The sequence below is a fragment of the Aspergillus mulundensis genome (assembly GCF_003369625.1).
Source record: "Aspergillus mulundensis strain DSM 5745 chromosome Unknown scaffold_4, whole genome shotgun sequence".
Lineage (NCBI taxonomy): Eukaryota > Fungi > Ascomycota > Eurotiomycetes > Eurotiales > Aspergillaceae > Aspergillus > Aspergillus mulundensis.
The window spans coordinates 1,545,355-1,570,669 of record NW_020797892.1 but is presented as its reverse complement, the minus strand read 5'-3'; the positions used below and the strand labels follow the sequence as shown (position 1 = coordinate 1,570,669).

At 52.2% G+C, this 25,315-nt stretch overlaps 11 protein-coding genes across 11 annotated transcripts; 3 read left to right on the top strand and 8 right to left on the bottom strand.

The window, feature by feature from the left end:
• Positions 1–1,286: 1,286 nt before the first annotated feature.
• On the bottom strand, positions 1,287–1,847 carry DSM5745_05003 (uncharacterized protein; the record flags this gene model as incomplete). Its single annotated transcript, XM_026747019.1, has 3 exons — positions 1,287–1,370; positions 1,594–1,608; positions 1,680–1,847. The coding sequence occupies 3 exons, from the start codon at positions 1,845–1,847 to the stop codon at positions 1,287–1,289; spliced, it is 267 nt and encodes an 88-aa protein (XP_026604499.1).
• Positions 1,848–3,011: 1,164 nt separating this feature from the next.
• DSM5745_05002 (uncharacterized protein) lies at positions 3,012–3,355 on the top strand (the record flags this gene model as incomplete). Its single annotated transcript, XM_026747018.1, has 2 exons — positions 3,012–3,086; positions 3,143–3,355. 2 exons carry the CDS (start codon positions 3,012–3,014, stop codon positions 3,353–3,355), a joined length of 288 nt encoding a protein of 95 aa, XP_026604498.1.
• A 184-nt stretch (positions 3,356–3,539) lies between these two features.
• On the bottom strand, positions 3,540–5,409 carry gpi16 (GPI-anchor transamidase subunit GPI16; the record flags this gene model as incomplete). The annotated part of the gene is made up of 3 exons (XM_026747017.1): positions 3,540–4,561; positions 4,610–5,004; positions 5,057–5,409. The coding sequence occupies 3 exons, from the start codon at positions 5,407–5,409 to the stop codon at positions 3,540–3,542; spliced, it is 1,770 nt and encodes a 589-aa protein (XP_026604497.1).
• A 535-nt stretch (positions 5,410–5,944) lies between these two features.
• Positions 5,945–7,282, bottom strand: DSM5745_05000 (uncharacterized protein; the record flags this gene model as incomplete). Its single annotated transcript, XM_026747016.1, has 1 exon — positions 5,945–7,282. One exon carries the CDS (start codon positions 7,280–7,282, stop codon positions 5,945–5,947), a length of 1,338 nt encoding a protein of 445 aa, XP_026604496.1.
• A 190-nt stretch (positions 7,283–7,472) lies between these two features.
• On the top strand, positions 7,473–8,450 carry DSM5745_04999 (LUC7 domain-containing protein; the record flags this gene model as incomplete). The annotated part of the gene is made up of 3 exons (XM_026747015.1): positions 7,473–7,515; positions 7,583–7,917; positions 7,989–8,450. The coding sequence occupies 3 exons, from the start codon at positions 7,473–7,475 to the stop codon at positions 8,448–8,450; spliced, it is 840 nt and encodes a 279-aa protein (XP_026604495.1).
• Positions 8,451–9,134: 684 nt separating this feature from the next.
• On the bottom strand, positions 9,135–12,076 carry DSM5745_04998 (putative PHD finger domain protein; the record flags this gene model as incomplete). The annotated part of the gene is made up of 2 exons (XM_026747014.1): positions 9,135–11,153; positions 11,204–12,076. 2 exons carry the CDS (start codon positions 12,074–12,076, stop codon positions 9,135–9,137), a joined length of 2,892 nt encoding a protein of 963 aa, XP_026604494.1.
• A 712-nt stretch (positions 12,077–12,788) lies between these two features.
• DSM5745_04997 (3-methyl-2-oxobutanoate hydroxymethyltransferase ECM31) lies at positions 12,789–13,700 on the bottom strand (the record flags this gene model as incomplete). Its single annotated transcript, XM_026747013.1, has 2 exons — positions 12,789–13,412; positions 13,473–13,700. 2 exons carry the CDS (start codon positions 13,698–13,700, stop codon positions 12,789–12,791), a joined length of 852 nt encoding a protein of 283 aa, XP_026604493.1.
• A 657-nt stretch (positions 13,701–14,357) lies between these two features.
• Positions 14,358–15,548, bottom strand: DSM5745_04996 (putative aldo-keto reductase (AKR13); the record flags this gene model as incomplete). The annotated part of the gene is made up of 4 exons (XM_026747012.1): positions 14,358–14,952; positions 15,011–15,080; positions 15,130–15,314; positions 15,367–15,548. The coding sequence occupies 4 exons, from the start codon at positions 15,546–15,548 to the stop codon at positions 14,358–14,360; spliced, it is 1,032 nt and encodes a 343-aa protein (XP_026604492.1).
• An 826-nt stretch (positions 15,549–16,374) lies between these two features.
• On the top strand, positions 16,375–18,141 carry DSM5745_04995 (uncharacterized protein; the record flags this gene model as incomplete). The annotated part of the gene is made up of 1 exon (XM_026747011.1): positions 16,375–18,141. The coding sequence occupies one exon, from the start codon at positions 16,375–16,377 to the stop codon at positions 18,139–18,141; it is 1,767 nt and encodes a 588-aa protein (XP_026604491.1).
• Positions 18,142–19,165: 1,024 nt separating this feature from the next.
• On the bottom strand, positions 19,166–21,220 carry DSM5745_04994 (protein serine/threonine kinase activating protein nimO; the record flags this gene model as incomplete). Its single annotated transcript, XM_026747010.1, has 3 exons — positions 19,166–19,288; positions 19,340–20,638; positions 20,756–21,220. 3 exons carry the CDS (start codon positions 21,218–21,220, stop codon positions 19,166–19,168), a joined length of 1,887 nt encoding a protein of 628 aa, XP_026604490.1.
• Positions 21,221–21,914: 694 nt separating this feature from the next.
• On the bottom strand, positions 21,915–23,940 carry DSM5745_04993 (aminopeptidase P family protein; the record flags this gene model as incomplete). The annotated part of the gene is made up of 11 exons (XM_026747009.1): positions 21,915–21,944; positions 22,012–22,138; positions 22,187–22,305; positions 22,357–22,578; positions 22,629–22,662; positions 22,712–22,755; positions 22,801–23,193; positions 23,250–23,377; positions 23,426–23,458; positions 23,507–23,671; positions 23,730–23,940. The coding sequence occupies 11 exons, from the start codon at positions 23,938–23,940 to the stop codon at positions 21,915–21,917; spliced, it is 1,506 nt and encodes a 501-aa protein (XP_026604489.1).
• Positions 23,941–25,315: the final 1,375 nt, after the last annotated feature.

The window sequence follows — 25,315 nt, the reverse complement described above, 5'->3', positions numbered from 1 at the left end:
CGCAGATCTCGATGAGAAAATGCTGACCTGGTGGCCGGTACCCTCACAGGCCTGTAGGCTGTGGCAATTTTCCTCCAAGTTGCTTCTTCCTGTGCCTCCGGCTGACCCGTGCACCAAGCGAGCCTGCATCCATGCACCATCTGATCAGCTGCGAGCGCCTAAATGCAGATGCATGGAGGGTACGGAGTATTGGTAGCGCCGAGGGGCCTGGTTAGCAGCCGAAAACAGGGCACGGCACGGGCACGTAAGGATGTGTGTGGCGCGGAGATTCTCGGGCGGCCGTCAATAATTGCTTCATGCATGTCAGCACCAGGGTCCCTAGCCAGCAGCAGCTGGGCGTGTTCATCACCCGAGCATGTCCACCCGCCGGGTCTCAGAATTGCAGGCCCTGCGGCGGGAGAAGGTTAGCTAGTGCCCAGGCAGGGAACAAGAATTGCTGCTGGTTAGGGCTAGCATGCCCAGGAGCCCTACCTAGTTGATGCCAGCCACCTTCACCCAATTGAATCCTTTCCCGCCGACTTTATAGCTCTCAGGAGTCGATTGCGCATATGGCTATTGCGTACTGGTGTCTGGGCTGTAAAATGGATAGTAGTGGTTATCATACACAGCCTCCATGATGCTGAGCGGCGGACGCCATTCGCCCCTATCCATCGTGCATTCGTGGAGGCTGATGGCTCTAGATAATAAGAAGACGCTGTTACACAATTAGGCAGTAATTTGATAGCTAGGTGGGTGCTGTAATGGCAACGCTTGTATCTAGATTGCTGGGGAGGGTGCCTTTGCCTTTGTTGCCCGAGTCGCCCGGCGCAGACGGTTGGCGTTGGAGATATATACTCTGTACTCTGTAGCTGGTCACTAAGCCGGAGAGAAGGTAGATAGATGACAGTGATGTTCATCTGAAGGGTCTACGGAGTAGTCATATCAAATGCCTTTTTTGACTTAGCAGTCGATCTCTGGTACCTACCAAGTCCCCACCCCTCTCGCCCTGACTGACACAAGCGCAATCATCAATGAAGATACCATAGCCTCGTATATTACTTAGCTAATCGCACTAGTCAATTAAGTGCAACCATTTGTCGCCTCTCAACGTCAAAGATGCAACTCGCACTAGCATAGATATGGTAGAACCAACACCCCTGATTGCACCGCATGCTCGCAAAGACAATGGGCGGCGCCTCACGCCCAGCATTGGCGAGCCTAATGCTACCCTACCTACAGATCACCATAGAGATAATCCTGCGCGCAAATACCCTCCCAAGCCCACGGCCAGGTCGCGCAATACGAGACTAGGGCGCCAGGGCAGCACCGGTTGCAGCCCTCGGCCCTACAGCAGTAGGCTCCGCGCGGAATACAGCCCGCTTCTGAGGGCGCTAGAGTACGTGTTAGCGGTGACGCAGTATGACAGGGACGAGCGTCGGCTTCAGATACGTACGCTCTGCACTGGCATTTAGCATCGCGGTCTCGGGAGGAGGTTTGTCCTTGTCTGGGTCCCGGAGGCGCAGGCAACAGGTCCAGCAGTCGCCCTGCAGGGGAAAGAGAGTTAGCCGGGCTTTGCCGGTGGTGTTCAACAGGCTGGGGGTGGACGTAACATACCAGTTTCTGTGCATCCTATTGACAAAGACCCGCATGTTAGTATATATCTTGAATGGAGAAAAGACGCAATGGGAGCTTCGGCATACCATGCCCTTAGGACAGGCGGGCTTGTCGTTGAAGCACGAGCGAAGACAGCCACCGTCCTTGGGCGGCGGCTTGTCGTCTCCGCCGTCCCTGGCCAGGACAGAGTACTCGTGCGAGGCCAGGGCAAACGGAACACAAGCTGCCAGGGCGAGAAACCAGTTGGGTCGCATCGTGAAGGTAAGGGAGACAGGTTTAAAGGCTCTGAAGAGATAAGGAGCCTTGGGAAGGTGGCAGCGGAAGAGCATGGTACTTATAGCCGCGACCCTGCCTGGCTGACCTAGCTAGTTAAGCTTTTTCAGATGGTGGTTCCACCTTCGTAGGGATGATGCTGAGGATATCTCCGTGGTCAATGACGCTCGGATAATAGTCTTACCTAGCCAGGTGCCGCACCGCTGGGACACTCTGCAGCCATCTTAGGTGGTGCGAATAACAGCCATTCTCTCAGAGCTTCTTGTCCGTGGCTCGAGGAAGCTCGTTAGCTGGTTCAAGGTTTGCTCAAACTCTTCTACCGAAGCGCGGAGCGATTGACAAACTAGTCTGCCAGCAGGCGCAACAGGAAAACGGCCGGGCTGCAACCCCGCCAGCTCTAAAATGCTCGTGGAGGAAAAACGATATCTCCGCGGTCAATAGTCATGATGTTCAAGGTGATCACCTTAGGCTAAGACATGTGGGCTGACTGCTGGCCGTTTCGCAGAGCTTGTGGCGAGACCCGTGTATTATTAAACTGAGCATGGCCAACCTCTCCTCACCCCTCAGCCTGCACGAATGAGAGGCCTGTAGCTGGAACAATTATCCGAGGACTTGTACTGGCATCCATTCCTTGGATGCCTGGTAGTCAGGGGTCAACACCAGGCCATTGGTACCTAGAGTCATACTTTAGTGCCACTCATCAAATTGCATAGGCTCTTACCCCGGAGTATGGGGTTCATTCTACCAGGAGAGGATCTGCACTTACATATAAGACGAACTGACTCGCTAGAAAGCCCTAGTGTGGTATGGGGTATGAGGCACGGTAATGTATGGATGCATGGCCAGCACGGCACACTGCTGTGCTCCGTTTTAGTGGTATGTGTCTGCCTTGATTGTTATGATCAAAGCGTGTAATGGATCTGTTTCATGATTGATTGTTGCCGAGGGAAAGGAAGTGGTGCCTGACTCCATTATGGATGACATCATCGCATCGACATCATCGGTCCGCCTCATCTATAAAGGGCTGCCTTTGCGCTGTACACAACCACACCTCAAACTTAACACATACAGCCTTTCTCAAGTCTACAAAGCACCCCCACTCCCACACCCACTCCCTCTCAATCAAAACAGCACACAAGACCAAAATGTCCACCGAATCCAAAACCACAAACCGCCCCGAAGCCACCCAGGGCGGAAACGAGGGCATTGGACACGCCTACGTACGTCTCCCACTTCCTCAAGCAACACACCCCTAACTCTTTTCTTTCGATGGTAGATCGACGCCCCCGCGGACACAATCTACGGCTTCCACAGCCTGGAGCAGCAGAAGGACGCCGCGAGCGACAAGTACAAGACCCGCGCGATGGCCTCGGCGGGAGAGGAGCCGCTGGAGGGCGATAAGGAGGACACGAGCTTTATGAACCGCAAGCCTGGGGGTGGGGAGACACTGCCGGGTTGGAATGCGGCGAAGGAGATGGTTACTGGGTGAGTGGATCTTCCTGGGTGTCTATTACGTTGGTGGGTGATGAACTGACGGGTGTTCGCGGGTGTAGCAAGCCGGCTGAGCACTAGATGAGATACCCGAGAGTTTGAATCAAGAGCTCAATGAACCTAAGGATGTTTAATATGTCCAATGAATAATGAATATATGTTTATATTACACGAAATTCGTACTACTCCACCTTGGCGCTCTTCCCACGTATCCGATCGCGGAGGGCGACTATCTTCCCGCCCAAGCGGCCCTTGAGTGTTTGGGCTTGAAGCGCAGCTGCTTCTTCGGTAGTGACGAAGCGGCGGACGAGCAGGTTGAAGATGCTTCCGAAAGCGAGCGCAATCACCGTGCTGGTCAGGATGATGACGTTGTACGGCATGCTAAAGTCGGGAGTCGGAAGCTGAAGAAGAAGGCTGGTTGTGCGGATGTAGATTGGTTTTGCCGCAGCAATCTTGATGACCGCGGGGGCGACGTTGAAGCCTCGATTGGCATCGGGCGGGTACTCGGTATACCGCAGGATGGCTTTCTCAAAGTCGTAGGTGAGCGTCACGGTTGACGCTGGGGGAACAGAGAGGGCAAGCTCTAGTTGGGTACCGCGCTCGCGGTCAATCCCAGGGCGGTAGTAGGTTTCTTTGATGAACTCGGACGCGGGGACCTGTTGGCGAACCCCATCACGGCCGGTGATAGTAGCCTGGAGTGTATGAATGTAAGGCCGTAGGAACCAGGGGAGAGTTTCAAAGTAGATAAAATCAACAGTCTTCTCCGTCGAGGGGTTGTTGAAGATAATGCGCATTCCACCCCGCTCCTGCCCGTGGCCAACGATGGTCCGCTCTGCATGTAGGACAGGCTCTTCGAGTGGGACATCGTTGTCGGTGGCAGCGCTGACTTGTTCTGGCACATCCAGGTCGAACGACTCCGATGACGGTAATGTGTAGCAGCGAGTGAACTGATCAGATACGCTCGCCTCTACGGAGTCTGGCGACGGACGCACCTCCTGTAAAGGCGAAGTGCGTAGGCAGACGGTCTCTCCTTGGCCGTCTGCCAGAGGACATGAACCACTAATGGTGCGTCCGAAGAGTTCGGAAATGCTCCAGCTTTTCCCGGCGGTCTTCTCTAGCGGATAGCAAGTGTCCCTCGCATGGTACGGCTTGGAGGTATCACAGTCGAGCTTGTCATTGGGAACAGGTCGGGGAATAGGGTTGCCTGTAAGCTCTTAGTCGGACTGCTGCAGAGATAAGGTGAAGTACTAACCCCTTGGACGTTTCGACCGCTCAATATCCATTACAATGTCCACAGTCTGATCGACTTGCACCAGACATTCCCCCTCAGACGGACAGACCGGACGCACATCAATCGCCATGCTCTGCCAAGCAGCATCAAACAGCTTATGTCCATCGAGCAAGCTGGCCACTCCAGCCTTGCCCTTACATGGCAGGAGCTTCAGGAATGGCGTCAAATTCTCTGTGCAAACAACCTCCCCGGGGAGAGTCCCGTGCAACAAATGCAGATTTCCGGATGCGATATGATCCCCTGTCGGTTCGAACGAGGCAACGGGCCGCGTTGTTCTCGTCGAGTCGATGAAGTTCAAAGACGCACAGAAAAGTCCCGAGAGAGACTGCGTCAAGGTAATCCACTTCGAGAAAGCTCTAGAGACAAATGTCAGCACCAGCGCGACACGATATATTTCTAACCACATACGTCTCGTCATCGGTCGCCTCAATCCAAGCCCAAAGCTCAACACCGGTGCCGCCCTCCTTTGCCCCGTCCCAAGGACGCGAGCCCCAGCTTTCGGAGTCCCATCGCCCAGTTGTGAATCGCAAGTGGAGTTCGCGGGTATTAGCGTGCTGAAGAATCTGACCAAGCGCGCGGGGGAAGTATCGGAAATGTTGTTGCTCGAATGAGGTTTGTGTCGTGTTGCTTTTGAAGTTGAAGGAGGCGAGCAACGATGAAGGCGGAAGCGGTTGGAGGAGGAGGTTCTCGTGGTAGTTCGACGCCGCGGAGCCAGCAGACAACGCGGCGAGAATGAGCGCAACGATGAAGAAGATGATCATCACGTCATGCTTGTCGTGCAACGAGTGTTCGGAGCCCGACTGTCTCGGTTTCAGGGGCTAGATGCCATGGGCACTGGCGGAGAGTTGGAGAGGACACCGCAGGGTCTGGAGGTTCCCCGGAAGGCGGAGCCAAGATAGACTAGCGAGCTAAGCCCGACCGGGATTAGCGTCTATACATATGAGGAAAACAATCGAGGTCAAGTCTTCCAGTATCGCAAAGGATATACTCCTCTGGTTTGTCTATTGACTAAGGTTCATCTTCTGTGAACTGGAATTTTGTAGGTACAGTCACGGTATAGTATAAGGTTGTGTACAATAGTCATTCAATCTAGAGCTAACATTAAATATAACTATGTTTTCCGGCTATAGCCTATGTTTATACTATAATCATTGGTTTGTATGATATGGACAGGAATTACCGCCCAAATATCCGTACAGGTATACTTTGCCCTTACAGGCGAGAGGATGATAGAGAGAACCTACCCTCCGAGGAGCCATAAAATGCAGAGCCCTGCATTATTGTCGGTCGAACTATCTACTCCTCCTCCCCCTCCTCCTCCCCCTCCTCCTCCCTCTCCTCCTCCTCCCTCTCCTCCTCCTCCCTCCCCTCCTCCTCCTCTGAGTCCCTTAAGTACTCCGCCCTCATCCAGTCGGCAGAAGGCCTCCCAACCATTAATGCCAAGCTTGTGTGCATATCCACCCTAGCCATTAAGAAGTCGTCAGTGTCAGTATCAGGTACTCCGTTTGGTGCAGTTACTCCGTTTGGTGAGGGAAGCGAGGACAGTCCAGCACCACTCATGCGCCACGTGTCCCAGAGGGCTATTCCCAGGCGTCGCCACGGTTTCATGTCCGCCATGGTATATGATGGGCGGCGTAATGACGAGTCAACCCTGGCGATAAGACGGAGTTCCCCCAGGTGCTCTTGTTCCGTTGAAGTGTACTCGTTTATAAGACGCCATATAATCGTATCCGCATCTTTACCCGGCTCCGGCGGCGGTATCCATATTGACGAGGGCTTGGTGGTACTTCGACCATGTCCAGTCGGAGAAGGCAGGTCAAGCAGCGGGATAAAGGGTATTGGTGTGTTTCGGGGAAACGTCCAGGCAGCAAGGGAGGACTCTTGCCCCTCTGAATCTTGTGATAAAAAATCCCGCTCCGAATACGGGTATTGTGTTAACACTTCCGGCTTATCCTGCAAGGAATAGTGACCGTATACTGCCTCGAGCCCTAAGTCTGACAGTAAAGCGGCCACTGTCCACATACGCTCTGCGAGCCGTTCGTCTATGAAATTCCAGACGAGGTAAGCATCCAGGTTCTCCACTGACGTCTCGTCCCAGCCCCAACGCCCTTTCGCAGCTTTTCGAAGCTCGGAGTAGTGCTGAAGGCGCCATAGAGCCCAGTATACGCGGTACTCTTCCATCCAAGTAAAGGATGTATTAACCAACTGTGCGCGTTCGGAAGCCAGTTCCCCAAGCGCAGGATGTTTGCCGACGGCGGTGACGAAGTTCTCTTGACTAAGGGATAGACAAGCACAAGCCAGGCGCTGTATCCGTGCAGCTAGCTTGATTATACAGAGCGCTTCCGCATAGCTGCCGATGGGCATACTGCGGCATGCATATTGGTAGTGACGGAGATCTGTGCAGCGAATCAAACCAGCGTCAATAAAAGCAGTATGATAGCATATCCTCTGTATCTCTGGTGTCCCTGTGATTGAATTTGCTCGTAGCAGGTCGTGAGCGAGCTTTGGGCGGGCATGCAAGACCGCGCTGACGCGTGGGGACGCGGAGACGATACTCTCTACATCGGGGAAGTCAGCAAGGTAAAAGATAATCTGATGGATAAGCTCCGGTGGCAGTCGTCCAAAGAGATCCATGGTGAAAGACGGTTGTTGCCCTTGAAGAGCGGAAGCGCGTACCTACCCCAACTAACTCCTTCGAGACCCAAACAGGCCTAGCGCCATTGAACCGCGCTAGCACCAATCTCCGTTTCCGCCGCCGTTCAACCTTCCAGCCTCATCGTCCCCAGCACAGTCCTCAATCGCAGCCTCAGCTCTGCATAGCAACATGGCGGCCGAACAGAGAAAGCTGCTGGAGCAGCTTATGGGAGGTAAGAGCACCCCACTTCCTCCCTCGCAATACCGAGCTAAGCTAACAAACTTCTCTTCTCATCGCAGCCGACCAGCTCATAGGCATCCCCGGCGCACCCTCACGCAATGCCCAGCTCTCCATCACAGACCCCAAAGTCTGCCGCTCGTATCTCGTCGGTACCTGTCCGCACGATCTCTTCACAAACACAAAGCAGGATCTCGGCCCCTGCCCGAAGGTGCACAGTGAAGGACTGAAGACGGAATACGAGACCGCGTCTGCGGCGGAAAAGGCGAAATGGGGGTTCGACTACGACTACATGCGCGATATGCAGAAGTACATTGATGACTGTGACCGGCGGATTGAGTCTGCTCAGCGCCGGTTGGAAAAGACGCCGGATGAGATTCGGCAGACGAATAATCTGGTACGCACGCGCTTACCTTTTTCCTACCAAAAATTTTACAACGGGAATACTAACGCATGGCTTTGAAATAGCTCAAACAAATATCCGATCTCACAAAAACCATCAACACCGGCCTCCTCGAAGTCTCCGTCCTCGGCGAAACCGGCTCGGTCGCGCAAGCCCTGAACGAACTGCACAAGATCCGCACCGCAAAGCACCAGAAGGAAACATGCGAACGCGATCTCAAGAACCTCCAAGACACATCTGGCCCATCTGGTCACCAGAAGCTGCAAGTTTGCGACGTCTGCGGCGCGTACCTGAGTCGTCTCGATAACGACCGCCGCTTGGCCGACCATTTCTTCGGAAAGATGCACATGGGATACTCGGATATGCGCAAGGGATGGAAGAAGCTGAACGAAGAGCTCAAGGGCCGACCTCCACCTGTTAGGCACCATGACGAGGACGACGGGGGCTGGGGTGGCCGGTCTGGTGGTGGGAGAGGGCCCAGATATGGTGGTGGCGGCGGATATAAGAAGAGGGGCGGACGGTGGTGATTGTTTCGTGTGATTTGTCTTACCTTGGCTTTTGCCATCGCTTTATATTGATCTAGTTTGCATAGCGCAGGCGTTCTGTTTCTACTGTGCCTAGGATTTAGGGATGAAAGTATGAAGATTTGTGGTAATAGAACCTATGCGATTTTACTATCCACACGTTACCTATACCTAGTATTGTGTCTCGCGCACTACAAGGTACCCCGGTAGCTATAGACTACTGTGCGCCAGCCTGAATTTTGAACGGATGCACCAAAGATAAGTTCCATAAGCTATACCAGCTAGATAATAGTAGAGTGTAGACAGACCATCCCATATATTCAACCAAAAGAACAAAGCTTGATTCATTTTTGGTGCGGTAGAATCCTTCCCTCCCACGGAATTGCCCATTAAGTCATGAAATGAAGAAAACAAAGAACAAGAGCAAGAACAACTGGAAAAAAACACCGAGCCGTAAATGATTCCGAGCGGATAGAAATGATACCTAGCTCACAAACTAAAGTTCAGACGAAAAGGAGGAAGAGAGTAGAATGGAAAAAGGAAAGGGAAAAGGAAAAAGGAAAAGCAGACGGGAGGCGAGTTGAGCTGAGATCTGCGGAAGCGACATCACAAGACAAGACAAGACAAGACAAGACAAGACAAAACAGCGAGCGTAGTGTACAGCATACCACACCCCTGCTATTCTCACTACTGCGTCTGCGCTGGTTGCTGTTGTTGCTGCGGCGGCGGCGGCGGCGGATGGCCATTGTCATTCCCATTCGGCTTTGTCGTGTCTCTCAACAGCTCGTCCATTAACGCTCTAATATCGGCGGCGGCCTGGGGTTGTCGGACGAGGATGGCGCGGACGATGTTGAGCTGTGTCGCCGTGATAGCGGGCACTCTTTGGAGGAGCTCCTGGACGACGGGGGTATTTGCCTGGCCTCCCAGAACTTGGATCGCGGCCGCAAGACCGGTGGGTTCTGCTGGGAGCTGAGGATGTGATGAGGGGTTGTACTGCGGGAGTTGTGGCGGAGGTTGTTGGACTTGGGGTTGCGGGTGGGGTTGTTGGGCGTAAGGTGCCGGTGCTGGTGCTGGTGCTGGAGGATGGTGTGCACCGGAGAATGCGGGTGTAGGTGTGGCAGGGTATTGAGAGGGATGTCGAGGGCCGGGAGTTGCGAATGGTTGGATAGGTGTGCCGGAGGTGACTGTCAAGGGGCTTGCTGATGCGACGGGCTCCATGCTCCCTTGTTGGGATTGAGGCTGCACGGAGGGCGGGTTCGACTCGCCGGTCTTGACAGCGAAGACGACGAGGAAAACACGGTCTGGAGTCGGATCCTCAAGTGTGATGTTGTCCAGCAGCTCGATGAACTCAGGCTTCTTCGCTGACCCGGCCTCAATGGGGATGACGTAGGTGTCCTTAACTACTTCCATTGGGTGCTTGCCGACCACGCCATATTTTTGACGATCCATGAAATAGTTGAAGAGCTTGTCGAAATTGGACTTTTCCTTAGGGGATTCCGGGCTGCTGATGCAGATGACCGTGACATCTGTAGACGAGCTGAACCGCAGACCACAAAGGTAGGTGTCGGCAGGTTCGATCTTGATTCTCCCGTCGATGACCAACGAGGACGGGATGAGCTCACTCCAGGGGATTTTTTTGCTGAGGTCTGCTCCTCCGACATGTTTGGCGGAGCACGAGAACTCGGTTGAGATGGGGCTCATGATGATCTTGCCATGCCAGATTGCGCCCTCGTCGTGGTGTTCTTTCGGCGAGTATGGTGGTGACTCTGGTTCGTCGTCGTCTTTCAGTAGTTGATCGATCTCTGCATCGGCCTGGACCTTGCCAGTAGGTATCGGCTGGCGAATGTGTGTTTCCACCTCCGGAAAGACCTGTTCCTGACCGGTACCAGGGGAGTGGCTTCGAGTTGTGAAATGCTCGTCGTGCGGTGTCGGTTCCGTTGGCGTGGCGTCTTTGTTGGCCTTCTGGCCATCCGTCTCTGGCTGTTTGGTAGTTGGACTGATAGGACTCTGCGCAGGACTTGCGTCAGTCTCGGTGACACGGCGAGGGATGGCTGAGAAGACGGGCTCGGTCGAAACATTGGTTTGGTCGTCTTCGACTAGTTCCTCGCCCTTATGGGTCCGCCTAATCCGTGGCCCTTGTTCTTGGATGATAATATGTTGTCTCTCGGCCTCCCTCTTGAGCTCTGCATCTTTCTGTTGCAGTTCCTCACTCGCCATGTCTTGGGAGCTCATTCTAGAGAGCTCATCGGGAGATAAACTACCTACGAGCAGACGATCCCGTAGAGAAGGGTTCTTCTTTACGTTGAACAATATCGCCCGCAGTTGTATCTTATAAGCTTCTGATGTAGCCTCTCCGCCCCCTCCCATAAGATTCTGATATAAAGCCTCCTCGACCGCGATGCCGAGCTGCTGACCAACGTCTTCCCCCGTCTTACCTTCAGGCATTTTGAAGGTCTCTCCCGCCAGCGCATCGGAGATCTGATCCACAAAGACCTTCGTGAGCGCACTCGCAGCATTCCTCCTAGCCGGGTTGACGATTTGGTCAAGAGTCTTGGGTTCTTCTGGCTTGGGAGCCTCTGCAGCAACTGGTGTAGGCTGTTTCGCGGTCGCTTGAGCAGGTGGTCCCTTGCTCTCTGGGGTCTTCTTAGATGGAGGCGTTACACTCTTAGCCGGGGGTGAGATCTTTGGCTGTTTTGCCTTGGGGCCCTGTAGTAAGGTTAGCGGGGATCCATACAAGCCATGGGACATATACGCACCGAGTCCGGCGTTGACGCCTCTTGTTCACTGAGCTTCCGCTTCTGTGCGCTTGCTGGAGGCTTGTCCGGAATATGGCTGTTCTTCTCAGGTGGTGGGTGGGGAATCACGGCTGCAGGCCCAGGCGGAGGTGGTTCAACAGCAGAAACAGGGGTAGCGGACACCCTAGGAACCGGCGTACGAGCTGGTGTGCCTTTCTCCTCCTTTGGCTCTTTGGGTTCTTTATGCTCTTTCGGCTCTTTCAACTCTTTCTGCTCTTTGGGCGCCTTAGGCTCGCTGGGCCTGCCTCTCTTCCCTCTCTTGCCCTTCTTGCGCCGTGACTGTTTAAGCTCCTCTGCCTCCCTGCGTCGCCGTTCCGCAACTTCTTCCCATGGCTTCTCGCCGTTCTCTATCTTCGCCAGGAGCACCGGGTGGTCTTCGGGCTTGCACTGCTCGCAGAAGTACTGGTCGGGCGCCTCGCCCGGCGGGAACGTCAAGCCCATACAGTCATTGTGTTGCCACGCGGAACACTGATCACAGCAGATCATGTCACGCTCAATGTCTTCCTCCTCCTCATACTCGCCGCAAATACATCGGATGATCTCTTCCTCCTCCTCAGGCGCGGGGGTAGGTTCGACGGAGGGCTTTGAGGGTTTGTCTTTCGGCTGCGCTTTCGCTTTCGTCTTCTTGTGTGGCGTCTCGTCGATCAGATCGAGGTTCTTGTGTTGGCCCTTGGTCGAGCGACCGGAGCGACGCGGTTCATCTGGCGCTGGGGTTAGCTCACACTCCACTGAGGGGTCGCTGGAGTTCAGCGCCAGTCGCCGAGTCAGGGACGCGACATCCGGCGCAGGAACAGCCAGCGCATTGAATTGAATTGTACTGAGCTTACCAGCCATGGCGATAACGTATAGCGATTGAAGGGTTCAAATTTCTACGGCGCGATGTAGGTAAACGGGGTGCGGGCGTCTCGTGAGACAGTTGCGCGCGCCACGCAGATCTTGGTTCTACGACACAAGGCAATGAAGCACTTAAGATCTGGCGATGTCAGACACAACTATAGCTCATACTCGATGTCAGCACCAGTTCGCGACGGGAGCTTGTTTATTTGTTGGGATGAGCGATGCGTGAGGAGGTGTTGGAGGAGAATCGGCACGCGAGGATTGGCATGCGTGGTTAGGCTGTCCGTCACATGACTTGTCATGTGATGCATCTGTACATCGGATTAATCAGCAGCTGCACCATCTGACTGCACGACCTTGTCCTCAGGACACGGGACCTTTATGGGATGACTTCTATGAAAGCATGTCGTTGGCTTTCTCCTAGTCATGCAATACGCTGTGGAAGCAAACAAATCTCTGTTTGAGCCTATCCAATGCCGGAAGCTGATGAGGAGAGCTACTCTATGAGCACGAGCTCAGCAACTTGTGGAGTAAATCAACTTCATATGTACCAGAACTCCAGAATGTTTGTGCAAGGGTCATCATTCCGTGATTCAGCAAAAATTGTACTCAAAATTGGAAGAGGTATCATGGTTGAAAATGTCACTAAACAAGCGTTTACAGTACCCAGACACAGCACACCGTGGCGAAGATAACGCAAACAATGAAATCACTTCTTCTCGGGCATCTCATCAACGGCCTTCCGGAACTCAACTAGTTCCTCTTCCGGCATGGGATATGTGTGCTGCTCTGCGGGGTATGCCCGGCTCTTCACCTCCTCACGATATTGCTGGATGGCGCGCAGTGCCTCGTCCCAGACATTGGCATACTGCTTGACGAACTTGGGTAAGAAACGACCAGGCGGGAAATTCCCGGCCATGTCGACCTGAACGAGGACCTGCCCAGAGCAACCGTTGCCAGCGCCAATACCGATGGTAGGGACACTCAATTTCTCTGTGACAATCTTCGCGATCTCCGCAGGTACTGCCTCGATGACGATCATAAAGGCACCTGCTTCTTGTACGGCTAGCGCATCCTTGAGCAACTTTAGTGCGCCCGCAGTTGATTTCCCTTGGACACGAAATCCACCAAGGGCGTTTTGGCGCTGGGGCGTGAGACCGATGTGCCCTACGACCGGAATTCCAGCAGTTGTTATGCGCTTGATAGCGGGAGCCATCTCCTCCCCTCCTTCGAGCTTGATTCCCTGCACTCGCCCCTCTTTGATGATTCGAATAGCGGATTGAAGAGCTTGTTCAGGTGACACCTCGTACGAGCCCATGGGCAGATCAGAAACCTGGGACGGTAATGTTAGGACCGTGGGTCAGGTATCCGGTCTTGTAAGTGTCTGACGAACCGTGAAAGCGCTCTGAGCTGCCCGGGCAACGCTGCGACAGTGCAGCAACATATCGTCCAGCGTCACCTCGCTGGTGTCCTGCATGCCCAGGGTGACCATTGCCAAGCTGTCACCGACGAGAATCATGTCCATGCCGGCGGCCTCGGCGACGTGCGCACTCGGAAAATCGTATGCAGTCAGCATGGTGATCGGTTCGCCCTTCTTGTAGAGGTTTCGTAGGGTCTGCATTGTGACTTTCTTTCTCGGGTTGGCTGGGGCCGCCCCTAGCGGCGAGTGTGAGCTATAGCGGACGGCGCATGGTGACGGGAAGCGAGCTGTGAGGTTGGCGCTAGAGACGGGAAGTATGGAGGAGGTTTGAACAGGCAAAGATGTAAGTCGGCGCAAGGACAGTACCCGTTTTGTCGCATTTCTTAGAGAGGCCATTCTCAGGCGAAATAATCAGAAAAAAGGTTGACAGATGAAGCAGCCGGTCCAGCCGAGGAGCTCCAGTATAGTAGTGGCGTCACTGGTCAATGTACAAAATGCCGATTGTCTGTAGGGAGGGCTATACACAAGAGCTTGAGAAGTCAGTTTACAATGAGCCGAGCGTGGCAAGGTCTGATTTCATGCCAACCCGGCAGAGGCGTCTATATAAGCAACCCGCGTGCTGGTATTTGCCGCGTAGACGAGAGCATCCGAAGAAAATCGAGTGGGGAAACGTGCTTGATGGCAATTCTGCCGCTCCTTCTCCGTACAAGCTTTGCCATTGGCCAGTGCTATCTACCGCCTCGCAGGGACTCCGCCGGAATGGGGATTGTTGCGATCCGAGCTGCTTTGGCCGAGGCTCTTCCATTCTTCTTCCTTTCCCCACTCCACGCCCTACAGTGACAATGCATATCACTCAATCTAGACACCCTCCTCCTTCGTATCGACGAATACGGAAGCTGCATACCGGTCCGGCACTATACCCCCAGCTATCTTGACCGAGTTCGCCCAGGCTTTGATCTCCATATCCTCCTTGTCTGTGAGCGAGATGTCGAGCGCTTTCCAATTCTCCTCCAGGTACTTTACCCGTTTCGTACCAGGAATGGGGACGATGTCATCTCCCTGCTTCAGGAGCCATGCGAGGGCCAACTGGGATACGCTGCAGCCTCTTTTCTCGGCAAGCTCCTGAAACTGCAATACAGCTCGGACGTTCTGCTCCCGGTTCTCTGGCAGGAAACGAGGCATCACTTTCACCCGCATGTCCCGTTCATCACCCACCTCATCACCTCGGCTGAACGTGGATGTGAGCAAGCCTCGTCCTAGAGGTGTGGCAGCTACCAGCGCGACTCCTAGCTCGCGACAGGTGGCTAGGAGGTCTGTACCGGCAGGGCCCTCGACATGGCGACAGACCACCGAATATTCGGGCTGGACAGCGGTGACCGGCGCAACCTTATATGCACGACGGAGCGTGGTAGACGAAACCATTGATAGCCCGATGTGCTTGATTTTGCCCTCCCTTTGGTCCCCTTCGTTAGTCGTCCAGGTTTGACGTACCGTCGCATGGAATGACCTACTGCTTCAACTCTAGCAAAGCTCGCATGGTCTCTTCGATCGGAATTTCCGGATTGGCATTGTGCAGGTAGTCTAATCGAGAATTAGTATCCCAGCGATGGTTTGCCCATTGGTCGCTTACACAGATCAATCGAGTCGACACCGAGACGCTTGAGGCTCTCCTCACAAGCCTTCTTACAATATGAGGCAGAGCTATCCGTCTTCAATCCGCCCACAAAGCCGAATTTTGTTGCGAGGAAGATCTGATCACGCTTCCCGGTGCGTTGAAACCATTTCCCCAGGAGCTTCTCGTTGTCGCCGTAGAGACTTCAAGAAAGGTCAGCCGATAATGCCACTCCGAACTTGGTGATGTCCTTACTCCGATGTGTCCCAGAATGTTGCTCCCAGCTCCAGGGCACGGTCGAGGATAGCAAACTGCTGTTCATCGCTAGGGCTCGTACCATAAGTTTGCCACGACATCTCCATCAGGCCAAAGCCCATGGCTGGTACTCGCGGACCATCTTTGCCTAAAGTGCGGAGGGGAATCTGTTTCGTCGACATTTCTGTAGTGTGAACAAGTTCGTCTTCAATAACCTTTGCGAGTATCCTTGCCAGGATCTGTGGCTGCGATGATGTTGACTGCTGGGTGCTGGGCTGTCCTTTATACCCAGCATCTGGACATCGTGCAAGTGTTAAGTCCGACACCAACCATCCTCGTTGACCACTATCACGTAGTGTGAACAATGCCATACCTCCGATGACTACGATGTATCATCATATCATGGTGCTTTGTCTATACAGTAGCCCTGACTCTGAGGCTTAGCGCACCCGGCGATACCCACCGCAGTTAGCCCTCTTTGTCTGGAAGCGCTATTCCAGTGCTAGACAACCAATCATTACCGCAAGTTTGCGAGCGCGCCAAAGAGCCTCGAGTTTCCCCTGTCGCTCGTAACTCCGCTCCGGCCTCCATCTCCGGAGCTCCATCTCGCTGCTGATATGGAAAGGATCAGTTCTCGAATCAGCGTTGAAACCATCCGACTGCGCCAATCTGGCGTCTGACCCTCTGCAAACACCGAAAGTGGCGCACTTGAACGATTGTTCCCAGAACCCAATTGAACGAAACCAAATCCGACCACCCGACTAAAGTACCTTACTTGAATACGTATCGCGAACAGGACAGCTCCTTGTGTTACCGAACGTGCTGTCCATTGAGCTTACAGGAGTCCGATTTCCACCAATGAAGATGGCAAGTTCGGAGCCTATACCTCGAAGAACTACTCGCAAGGTGACAAGGAGAGTCAAGTCAGGATGTCGGACCTGCAAGTAAGCCGTCCCACCCGAGTCCTAGCGCTTCATTCCGACCGTGGCTCTGATTCTCAAAACAAGGATGCGCAAAGTCAAATGCGACGAATCGTTCCCGGTCTGCAACCGATGTGTCTCTACGGGCCGTATCTGTGATGGCTATGGCGTCTGGGGAGGCGGCGGCAACCAGTACGGGGGCCGCCAGTCCTCTGATAGTCCACCAGACATGCTAGACGCACCTCCTCCACTTGTCTGCATTTCACCCGTTATTGCTAGTATGGACGACAAAGCCTCCTTCGACTGGTTTCGCGCTAAGACAATCGTCAAGTTGCCGGGATCTTATCTCTCCGATTTCTGGACTAAGATCCTTCTGCAGGCCAGCCACAAGGAACAAGCTGTCTGGCATGCTATCCTTGCCCTAAGCACCACGCATAGAGTAGGCCTTGTCGAAACCGGTTCCGATCCCGATGAAACGACTAGATCGAGTCTAGAGCAGACTTCCCTGCGCCACTTAATCAGAGCCGTCCGCTACTTGCATCCACATTTCTCTGCCACAGACAAGGCGTCCCCCCGCGTGGTGCTTATCGTCTGTCTTGTCTTCGTTGTGCATGATCTTCTTCGTGGACACTTTGTGTCTGCGCAGGTCCATCTCCGCAATGGGCTCAGCATTCTGGCACAGCGACAGATTGCCACTCAGGGCAAGAAGCTTCGATATAGCGAGCCTATCGACGATACAATTGGCGAAGCCTTCTTCCGTCTTCATAGCCAAGTAGAGCTCCTCCAGCATCAGCATTGCCCTCGCCCCTGTCCCCTCCCAGAACCCCTACAACCGCTGCATCATCCCGGTCAAGAACACTACGGTCTCATACCCTCTCGCTTCCCCTCATTCACATCCGCCTGGCGCGGCCTAGACCAATGTCTGAACGAGATCTTCCGCCTCTCCGCACACGCCCGAGCCCTAGACTTACATGATGAGGACCCTGCCGCCTCAAAGGCCCTAATTACCCATCAACAACGCATTACACACGCCCTCCAAACCTGGCTATCAGCATACAACGCCGCCCTCCCAACCCTCCAATCCTCGCCATCCCCCGCAATAGCCAAAGCAAAAGCCACCGTCCACCGCCTCATCCTCGCCTATCACACCATGCTCACAATCATGGCCGCAACAACCCCATCAACATCCGAAACAACCTTCGACACCCACACCCCCGCCTTCAAAACAATCATCTTCCTCCTCTCACGCATGTGGAAGCTCTACGCCGCGGACCCCTCGCACCCCGCAATGTCAAATCCAGCCGCAGCATCTGCCTTCCACAGCATACGTAACGGAACCGGAAGCCCCAAAAAGCAGTGGATTGGAACGTGCGATATGGGCCACACGATCGTCGACATCGGCTGGATGATCCCGCTCTTCTATACGGCGACGAGATGCCGTGAGAGACGGGTTCGACGGACGGCGATTCAGCTCTTGGAATCTACGAATCACCGCGAGGGGATCTGGGACGCGAAGATCACGGCTTGTATTGCGAGGAGGGTGATGGAGATTGAGGAGGGGGATTTCTACGATGGGTGCGGCGGGTCTAGTGATCTCGATAACGGTGTTAGCATTCCCGATGAGGATGGTCAGGGTCAACGTGATAGAGCCTCGTCGTCTTCGGCATTCACGAGCGAAGCGAAATCGGAACCGGGTCCAGACCAGGTTTTGCCGGAGTCGAGCCGGATACGGGATCTTGAGGTCCGGATGGAGGGGGATCCGCTGGAACGGGTTCTCTTGTTCGGGAGCTGGGAGGGGATGAATGGGAGGGTGAGTCTTGGGGAGTATGATGTTCTCGAGCAGCGGTGGCTATGACATGGGGTGTTCTTCGTTCTTCGTTCTTCGACCCAGCGCTTCGTTCTCAGATCCATCGCGGTGGCTACTAGGTTACAGCCGTACACACGGTCCATCGCAAAGAGACAGTAGATAGAATAATCTTAAATTCTTTTCAAACGGCTATCTGATCGTACTCCAACAAGCTTGCGAGCTAAGTACATGCAACCCCAGCGGACTCCTCACCAACCCTGGAAGTCGACCGCCCGACTCTGACGTGAGTCCACCACGCTCTAGATAATGAAGCGAATAAACTAGGCAAGGTAAATACTAGACCTAGGAAAAATAGTCACTTGAGAAAGGCAGAGACCCTGTATGAGACCTCAATGCGAAGAATAAGGGGTGGTCCTCTGCAGTGTAAACAACACCCACCCTGCACCGATCCAAGTAGTCGGCTTGATGCAACCCCGAAAAAACATCCACCCATGATTTGAAACGAAAAGAGGAAAGAAAATGGTAGGGATGCGAAAAAGTATGCGGATATAAATCGGCCAATGTAGGATACCAATGGAGAAATGTGAAGCGGAGTGAAGGCGGTTGGACAAAACACAACTGCCGTGCGATGCACCTGTAGAGCTTCGGAAGTTCCGTGTCACCTCCCCTCCGCCATTGTCCAACCGGTTCGTGAGTCGGGATTGGCGGGTATGCCGGCGAGTCAACACGCGCTTCAGGCCATTGACCGCGCGGACGGCAATGAAAATCAAGAACAAAAATCCAAGAACACCGGTGCTATGAGACTGTTCCGTAGAACGTAGAGTATGGTGAAATCAACCGCAGTAGACGTAAAGACAAATCAAAGGACAAAGATGCAAAGCAGCGATGCAGGCCATCAATGCAAAATCTATCAAGGCTCATGTTGCTCTCATCGATCATACGAGTGCTAACGTGTAGGATACAAGACCGCGGTGGACGCATCCGAGGTTGGAAGCAGGTATGTCGTGATAGGCTGACGTTCAGATGCACTGTATACATGATCGCTATCGTGAAAATCGGAGAGTCGGGTATACTAGTTAGAATCGAAATCGTACTCTTCCTTGAGGGGTCGTTCAAGCTGAAACAATAATGAGTCCAGCTCGGCCCAGTTTGCACTGTTCGCCGCGAACTTGCGGTGTTTTCTCGTCATTACATGCTGTCTCTTGGTTAGCTCCGTTCCTGCGAAGAATAGGGGCTCGCGACGTACCTCATCGAAGTCGTCAAACTTATCCCTGCAGTTCTCGCAGTAACCTGGCTTTGGATCCCTCCGTCTTTCTTTCTTCCTCTGCTCGCCGCTCCTACGAAGGATGATTCGAGACTTCTGCAAGTCAGTTCCTTCTGACTGTGTTCCCTCTTCCATGTTCACGAGCGGCTTGCTGCCGTTGGCCTTGTCTGTCTTGACGGCAGTGGCCGTGTCCAGGGTCCGGTAGGGCTGTGCGAGGTTGGTCGAGTAACCCACGTGACTCTTCTCGAGCACCTTGCGCTTTAATTCGTGGACTTCTTTGCTCAGACCAGCTTTGGCACCGGGCGCAGCAGCCGTCGAGGACACCATCTGGGAACGAATGGCAGATGTGATGTTTGAAGGCTGTACGCCTGAAGCGGCTGGTTCACGGCCATGGTAGAAGGGCCCTTTGCGGTTGAGTTGAGGCGGAACAAAGCTCTCCGAGCTCTTCTTAGGAGACATTGGTAGCTCTTGAGGAGCATCCGGAGACTCTTCCTTGATACATGGCGGGGCAGGCTCGTCTTCCTCGGCGGGACTCGTTTCTTTTTTGAGTGGCACGTTTTCCTTTTCGTTTCGAGATTCCACTGCAGCGTGTCTCGGTTGCGGTACCGCAGGCTTAATAAATTCCTTCTTCTCTTTCTCCTGGCGAGCCCGTCGCTCAATGTCGCGCTTGGATGGGACATCCTCGATGAACGGGCATTTTCCGAGTGGGGCACTTCTGAATTGCGGCCAAATACCGTCTTGCCTCTTGGCGACCTTGGGAAATTCTCGAACCATAACGGGCCGTGTCTTTTCATCCATATCGTGCACGTATATAAATGGGCCCTTGAATAGTACCAGATCTTTGAGCACGGATAGGTGGCTGCGGTCAGTCGGGCCATTGAGCTCGTTCTGAAGGACTTGTGAAAGATCGTCCTTCCCTCTAGATTTTGTCTGGGTTCCGGCGGCATTGTTCCGTGCAGAATAACCACCACCATTAGCAAGATCGGTGTCGTTGATGGTGGCTATCATTCGCTGCAACTTCTCCACAGCCCAGATCTTCATACCCATTTCCCGGGCTCGATGAAGGACATCTTGGCTCTGCTCCCGCTTGGGGCACACTGCTAAATGCAAGTGCATCTCCAGTTCCGCGGGATTGACCGTTTGCAACATAGCGCCATCTGCCGTCGGCTCGTTCGGTGTATCATGGGTGCTCTCTGTAGGTGCTCGTCTGTCCACTTCGGGAGGGATGGGTCGGGAGGTAACAACGTGGGTCACTAGACGCGAGAAAAACTTTTCTTCTCGCTGTACATATTGTCAGCACGCATTCAATAGCATCCAGAAGCACGGGGCCGTCATTGTAAAACAAATTCGGCCAAGACCAGGCTGGGGGAATTTGAAACGGAGGAGTTGGAAACATACCGCTCCCAGAGCAATGACCTGCCGCGAGCACTTGCCGCGAACATCAATTGGGACAGCATCAAAGTAAAAGACGAAGTGAGGAAAGGCCTTCCGGTAGTGCCTCTGCCACTGTCTGATCGAAATATTTTCCGCAGACGGTTTCTCCTGCTTCGTAGCCTTCTGAGGCTGCCGCTCCTTGTCCCTAGCAGCCACCAACTTCTTCTCAAACGCACTCGGCTGAGCATTGTTCGTCTTGCGGGTGAACAGTTTCGAATCGGTTCCTTGGAGGGTGGAAAACTTGGTCGGGCCCGTGACTTGGTTCTCTGCTCCCGACACGTCCACGACTTGTTTCTTCGGAGGGGGCTGGCCGTAAGGGATGTCCACCTGGGCATTGGTCGTCCGGGGGCGTTTGGCAGGCACGAGGCCTACCCTGTGAGGGGAATTGGTGGCATTCGGCACGTTTGCGAGTGGACGGCGGGTCGACATGTTCAGGGAGGTTTCGCGCGTTGGGGGTACGAATACTGCTGCCATAAGGTAACAATACACGCGGGCACCTCAATAGGGGAGGAGCTGGCGTCGAAGTGCTCGTCAACGAGGGGAGACAGAGCACGCGACAAGGCGACACGTCTTGAAGGGCTGGGGAACGGTCGCTCAGAGAAGGGCCATTGTAGACGCGGCGAGAAGAAAACCTAGAGTTAGAGAGAGTCGGTGACCGATGCAGGCAGAGCCCTGAGCAGCAGGCAAGCAACGGACTGCTGTAACCAGGGTGCAGGAGGGAGAGGTGGGTTGACAGAGGAGTGACGATGAATGATTGCAGGATTGAGGAGGAGGCCAGGCGGAAGTGCACTAAGCGTGTCAGGCAAAGGCTGGTGGAGCCCGTTCGTTTGTTTTGCTGCGGGATCAGTGCGCCGGACAACCACCGCGTCCATTCCTTCAACACGCGATGTCCCCTCGAAAAACTTGCTAGATTCGTGTTGGAGGTGGTATGATGTTTGTGAATGATTTGACATTGGTTTTGGTCTTGTCTTTTTTCTATTGGGGTCATTGTTTCTACATTGCCAATGTTCCAACTGAAACAACGTTACGAGCTCAACCCAAAAAGTAAACATACAACGCTCGCTGTCCTATCGTACAAGTATGCAATGGGTATCTATCTAATACTTTCTGGTCGTGTTCTACTCTAGTCGCGGAGTGCCTCAATATCGTCTACCTATAGATTTCACCATGTTAGCGTCTTACCCAGCACCTCAAAAGCCAACCGCCGCCGGGAATCTTACCTCCTTAACTGCCTCTGTTGTTAATACAATAGGATTGTCGTCGCCAACGCAAACACTATCTTCGATGCGGATCCCGATGTTTCGGAAGTGGGCCGGCCACCGGTCGTCGTCCGGAACGTAGATACCACTGCAATTGATTAACATTAAGACCACAGCCCAGCTGCCGAATACTCACGGCTCGATAGTTATGCACTGTCCGGCCTTGAGGTCATAACCTCTAGAGTAACCGGCACAATCATGGACATCCAATCCAATGTAGTGTCCCAGGTGGTGTGGGAACAAGGTCCTCAGGGCCTGATTGCGGTCAGCGACAAGGAACAATTACCCCAGGCAAGGCGGACATACATCTCCAGAGAGGTCAAAACCAAGCTGCTGCAACTGGTCTTTAAGTCCATTCTCGGCGATCCCATGTAAGCGGTCAAGCGAAAGACCTGCGCTCTCCCTGCAAAGGGAGACGCAGCTGCGATGCACGTTCAAGACCGCGTTGTACAGATCGCGTTGCGCATCCGAGAACTTGCCATTTATTGGCCACGTCCGGGTAATGTCGGAGATATAAGTGCCCATTTCCTGCAGTAATTAGCCATTATCAAGATTTCAGTTTCATCGAGAGTACATACACCGCCTCCATCAACGAGGACCATCTCTCCATCCCTTTCATCCGGTCAGTACATTTGGCAATAGCCCCGCTCATGGAACTTACTTGAGTACATCATCGTTCTTTGTGTAGTGGATACTGAGAGCATTCTAAGGTTGTTAGCGAATTCTCTTTCTTCCCCAGGGAAGACGTACCGATCCACCGGCAACAACGGGAACAAAAGCACTCCCATCGCAGCCGTTGATTTTGAAGTTGTATTCCAGAAAGGACGTCAAGTCCTTCTCTCCGGTAAATGTGTGCCTCATAGCCTCGGTAAATGCCCGTCCGGATGCCTGGCCAACTCGCCGCAACTGGACAACTTCTTCCTCACTCTTGAAAGCCCTCATCTCGTTCAGGATAGGGCGCAGCGGTTTGACCTTGTTGTGATCGACCAGCTTCTTGAGTTTGTCTGAGGTCCCGGTAGGACCGTATAGGAAGCGGTGCAAGGATGATCGTCCGGGGTTGAAGGCGGGGATATCGGTGTAGATCTCTGTCGCGTCGGCGAGAACCTTGGGAAGAATGTCGCTGATACGTTCAATATCGCCTGACTATACAGCATGGTTAGTGGATGGGCTACAAGTTTGCGACTGCCGGTTCATCTCACCTCGTCTGAATTGAAGACATCCATCGCGGCCTGAGTGCCTGAGCGGGCACCATCCCATAATTCGGCCTTCGGATCCTTCTCCCGGCAATAAAGGTGGAATAGATGGTTGTTACCTGAGCCATCGTTCACTAAGCGCGATCAGCCTTGAGTCCGCACATCCGATCTGGAGTATTTACCAATGATGGCCAGCGCATTCGGCTCGTTGAAGCCTAAGCTCATTAGCCAATTGTCCTATTCCCGCTGGCAGTATTGCTAACCGGTGAGGTAGAAGAAGTTGGAGTCCTGGCGATAGACATTGAAGATTCCCGAAGCTCGGTAGGTCACCTCCGCGGCCGACAAGACGGCGACTGCATGTTTGGGAAGCTTGTTTGCGAGCCGCGAGCGACGATGTGCGTATTCGAGGGCAGTAATTCCGGGCGTTACTATCCAATGACATTAGCACACCATGGCGAGCATTATCGGCCGAGTCAAGACACATACGCTCTCCAGGGTCCAGCAAGTGCGGATGGGTCTCGTGCAGCGGTTGTCCAAACTTAAGCTCCGCGGCCGAGATGGAAGCATATCCGCGCTGGACGGATTGGCCGAGTTGTGTCTGAACCCTCGGTTGGCCTAACCTAGAAAGAGTTCCTACCGAAGTTGGGCGACGAAGATAGCGAGGCCATTGGCGCACAAGCGATCTGCATGCCGCCATGTTGTATGTGATGCTAAAGCTTCAGATTGTTATCCGGCGAGATGTCAAAACGGTTATCGCAGGCCTCGGCTCGCTGACCGCCTCCTAAAAGAGCTTAGTCTGCGTCGGCGCCGTCAACCAATCGTCGCCGGCTTGTTGCAATCATCCTCCCACGATCGTGCACAAGGACTATGGATAAGCCTCTCGTAGGGATGTTATAATGTTGATATTTGGAAGGAAATGTTGGTCTGTCCAAAATATTAAGGTTTTAAATATTAGTTTGGTTAGACATACACGTGACTTATAGTGGGTTTACTTTAGTTAATTAAAGGTTATAAATTAGCGCCAAGCTTAGTTTATAGCTAATAAGATTTAGAAAGCCTTTAGTGTAAGACCAACAAGTCTCGAAGATCTCTACTAATAATAAAGATATTAATAAGGAATCTAACTAATAAGAATAGAGTATTTTAAATCCTATTAAATAATATTAAAAAAGTTACTTAAAAATTTAAAAAAAAGGCTGGCCTTAAGGCTATTTTTATAAACCTTTAAGCTATACTTAAGCTATTTTTAATTAAAAAGTAAATATAAATTTAAATACTTTATGCATGGGTTTTTATTTTAGCCTATACTTAAGGCCTACCCTAGCCTTACTTAATTAATAGCTAAAACCTTAAATATTAATAACCTAGTTAAGTTATATAACTTAATATAGTAGTAAAATATATTAAGCCTTGGCAGCCTAAAATTAAAGCTTAGGTTACTTAAGGTACTAACTTTAAATTAATAGTAAATTAACTTTAGTAATATTAAATAAAAAAATATTAACTTTAATAATTTTTTTTTTTAATTAAAGGGTTGTCCGCGACCTACCACTAAATTAAAAAAAAATAATAATAAAATACTATTATTATTATTAATATTAATAYTAAATATAGCTTTATTATTACTATTCTTAACTTTATTAAAGTATTATTTAATATATTAAATTTAATATTTTATTCTTATTATTTATAGCACTTTAAATAAAATATAATATTTATTTATAACTAAAAAAAAAGGTAGTACTTTAATAATACCTAATATAAAAGTATAAATTATAATATAATTTATAATTTTATAAATTCCTAAACTTATTAAATTTTTTATTAAATAAAAAATTGCCCTTTTTTTATTATAATTAAAAAAAAAGCTTTTTTAGGCACTGCCCTGGCTTTTTAGCAAGTAAAAAAAAAGTGCTTTATTATAATTATAGTAATTTAAAATACCCTTACCTTTACCCCTTATATTTTTAATATAGTATAATTATAAAACCCCTTTAATATAATATTTTTATTAACTTTAAAAGCTCTTGGTATTTTTAATCTTTTTTTTATTTTTATTTCCCTTTAAATTT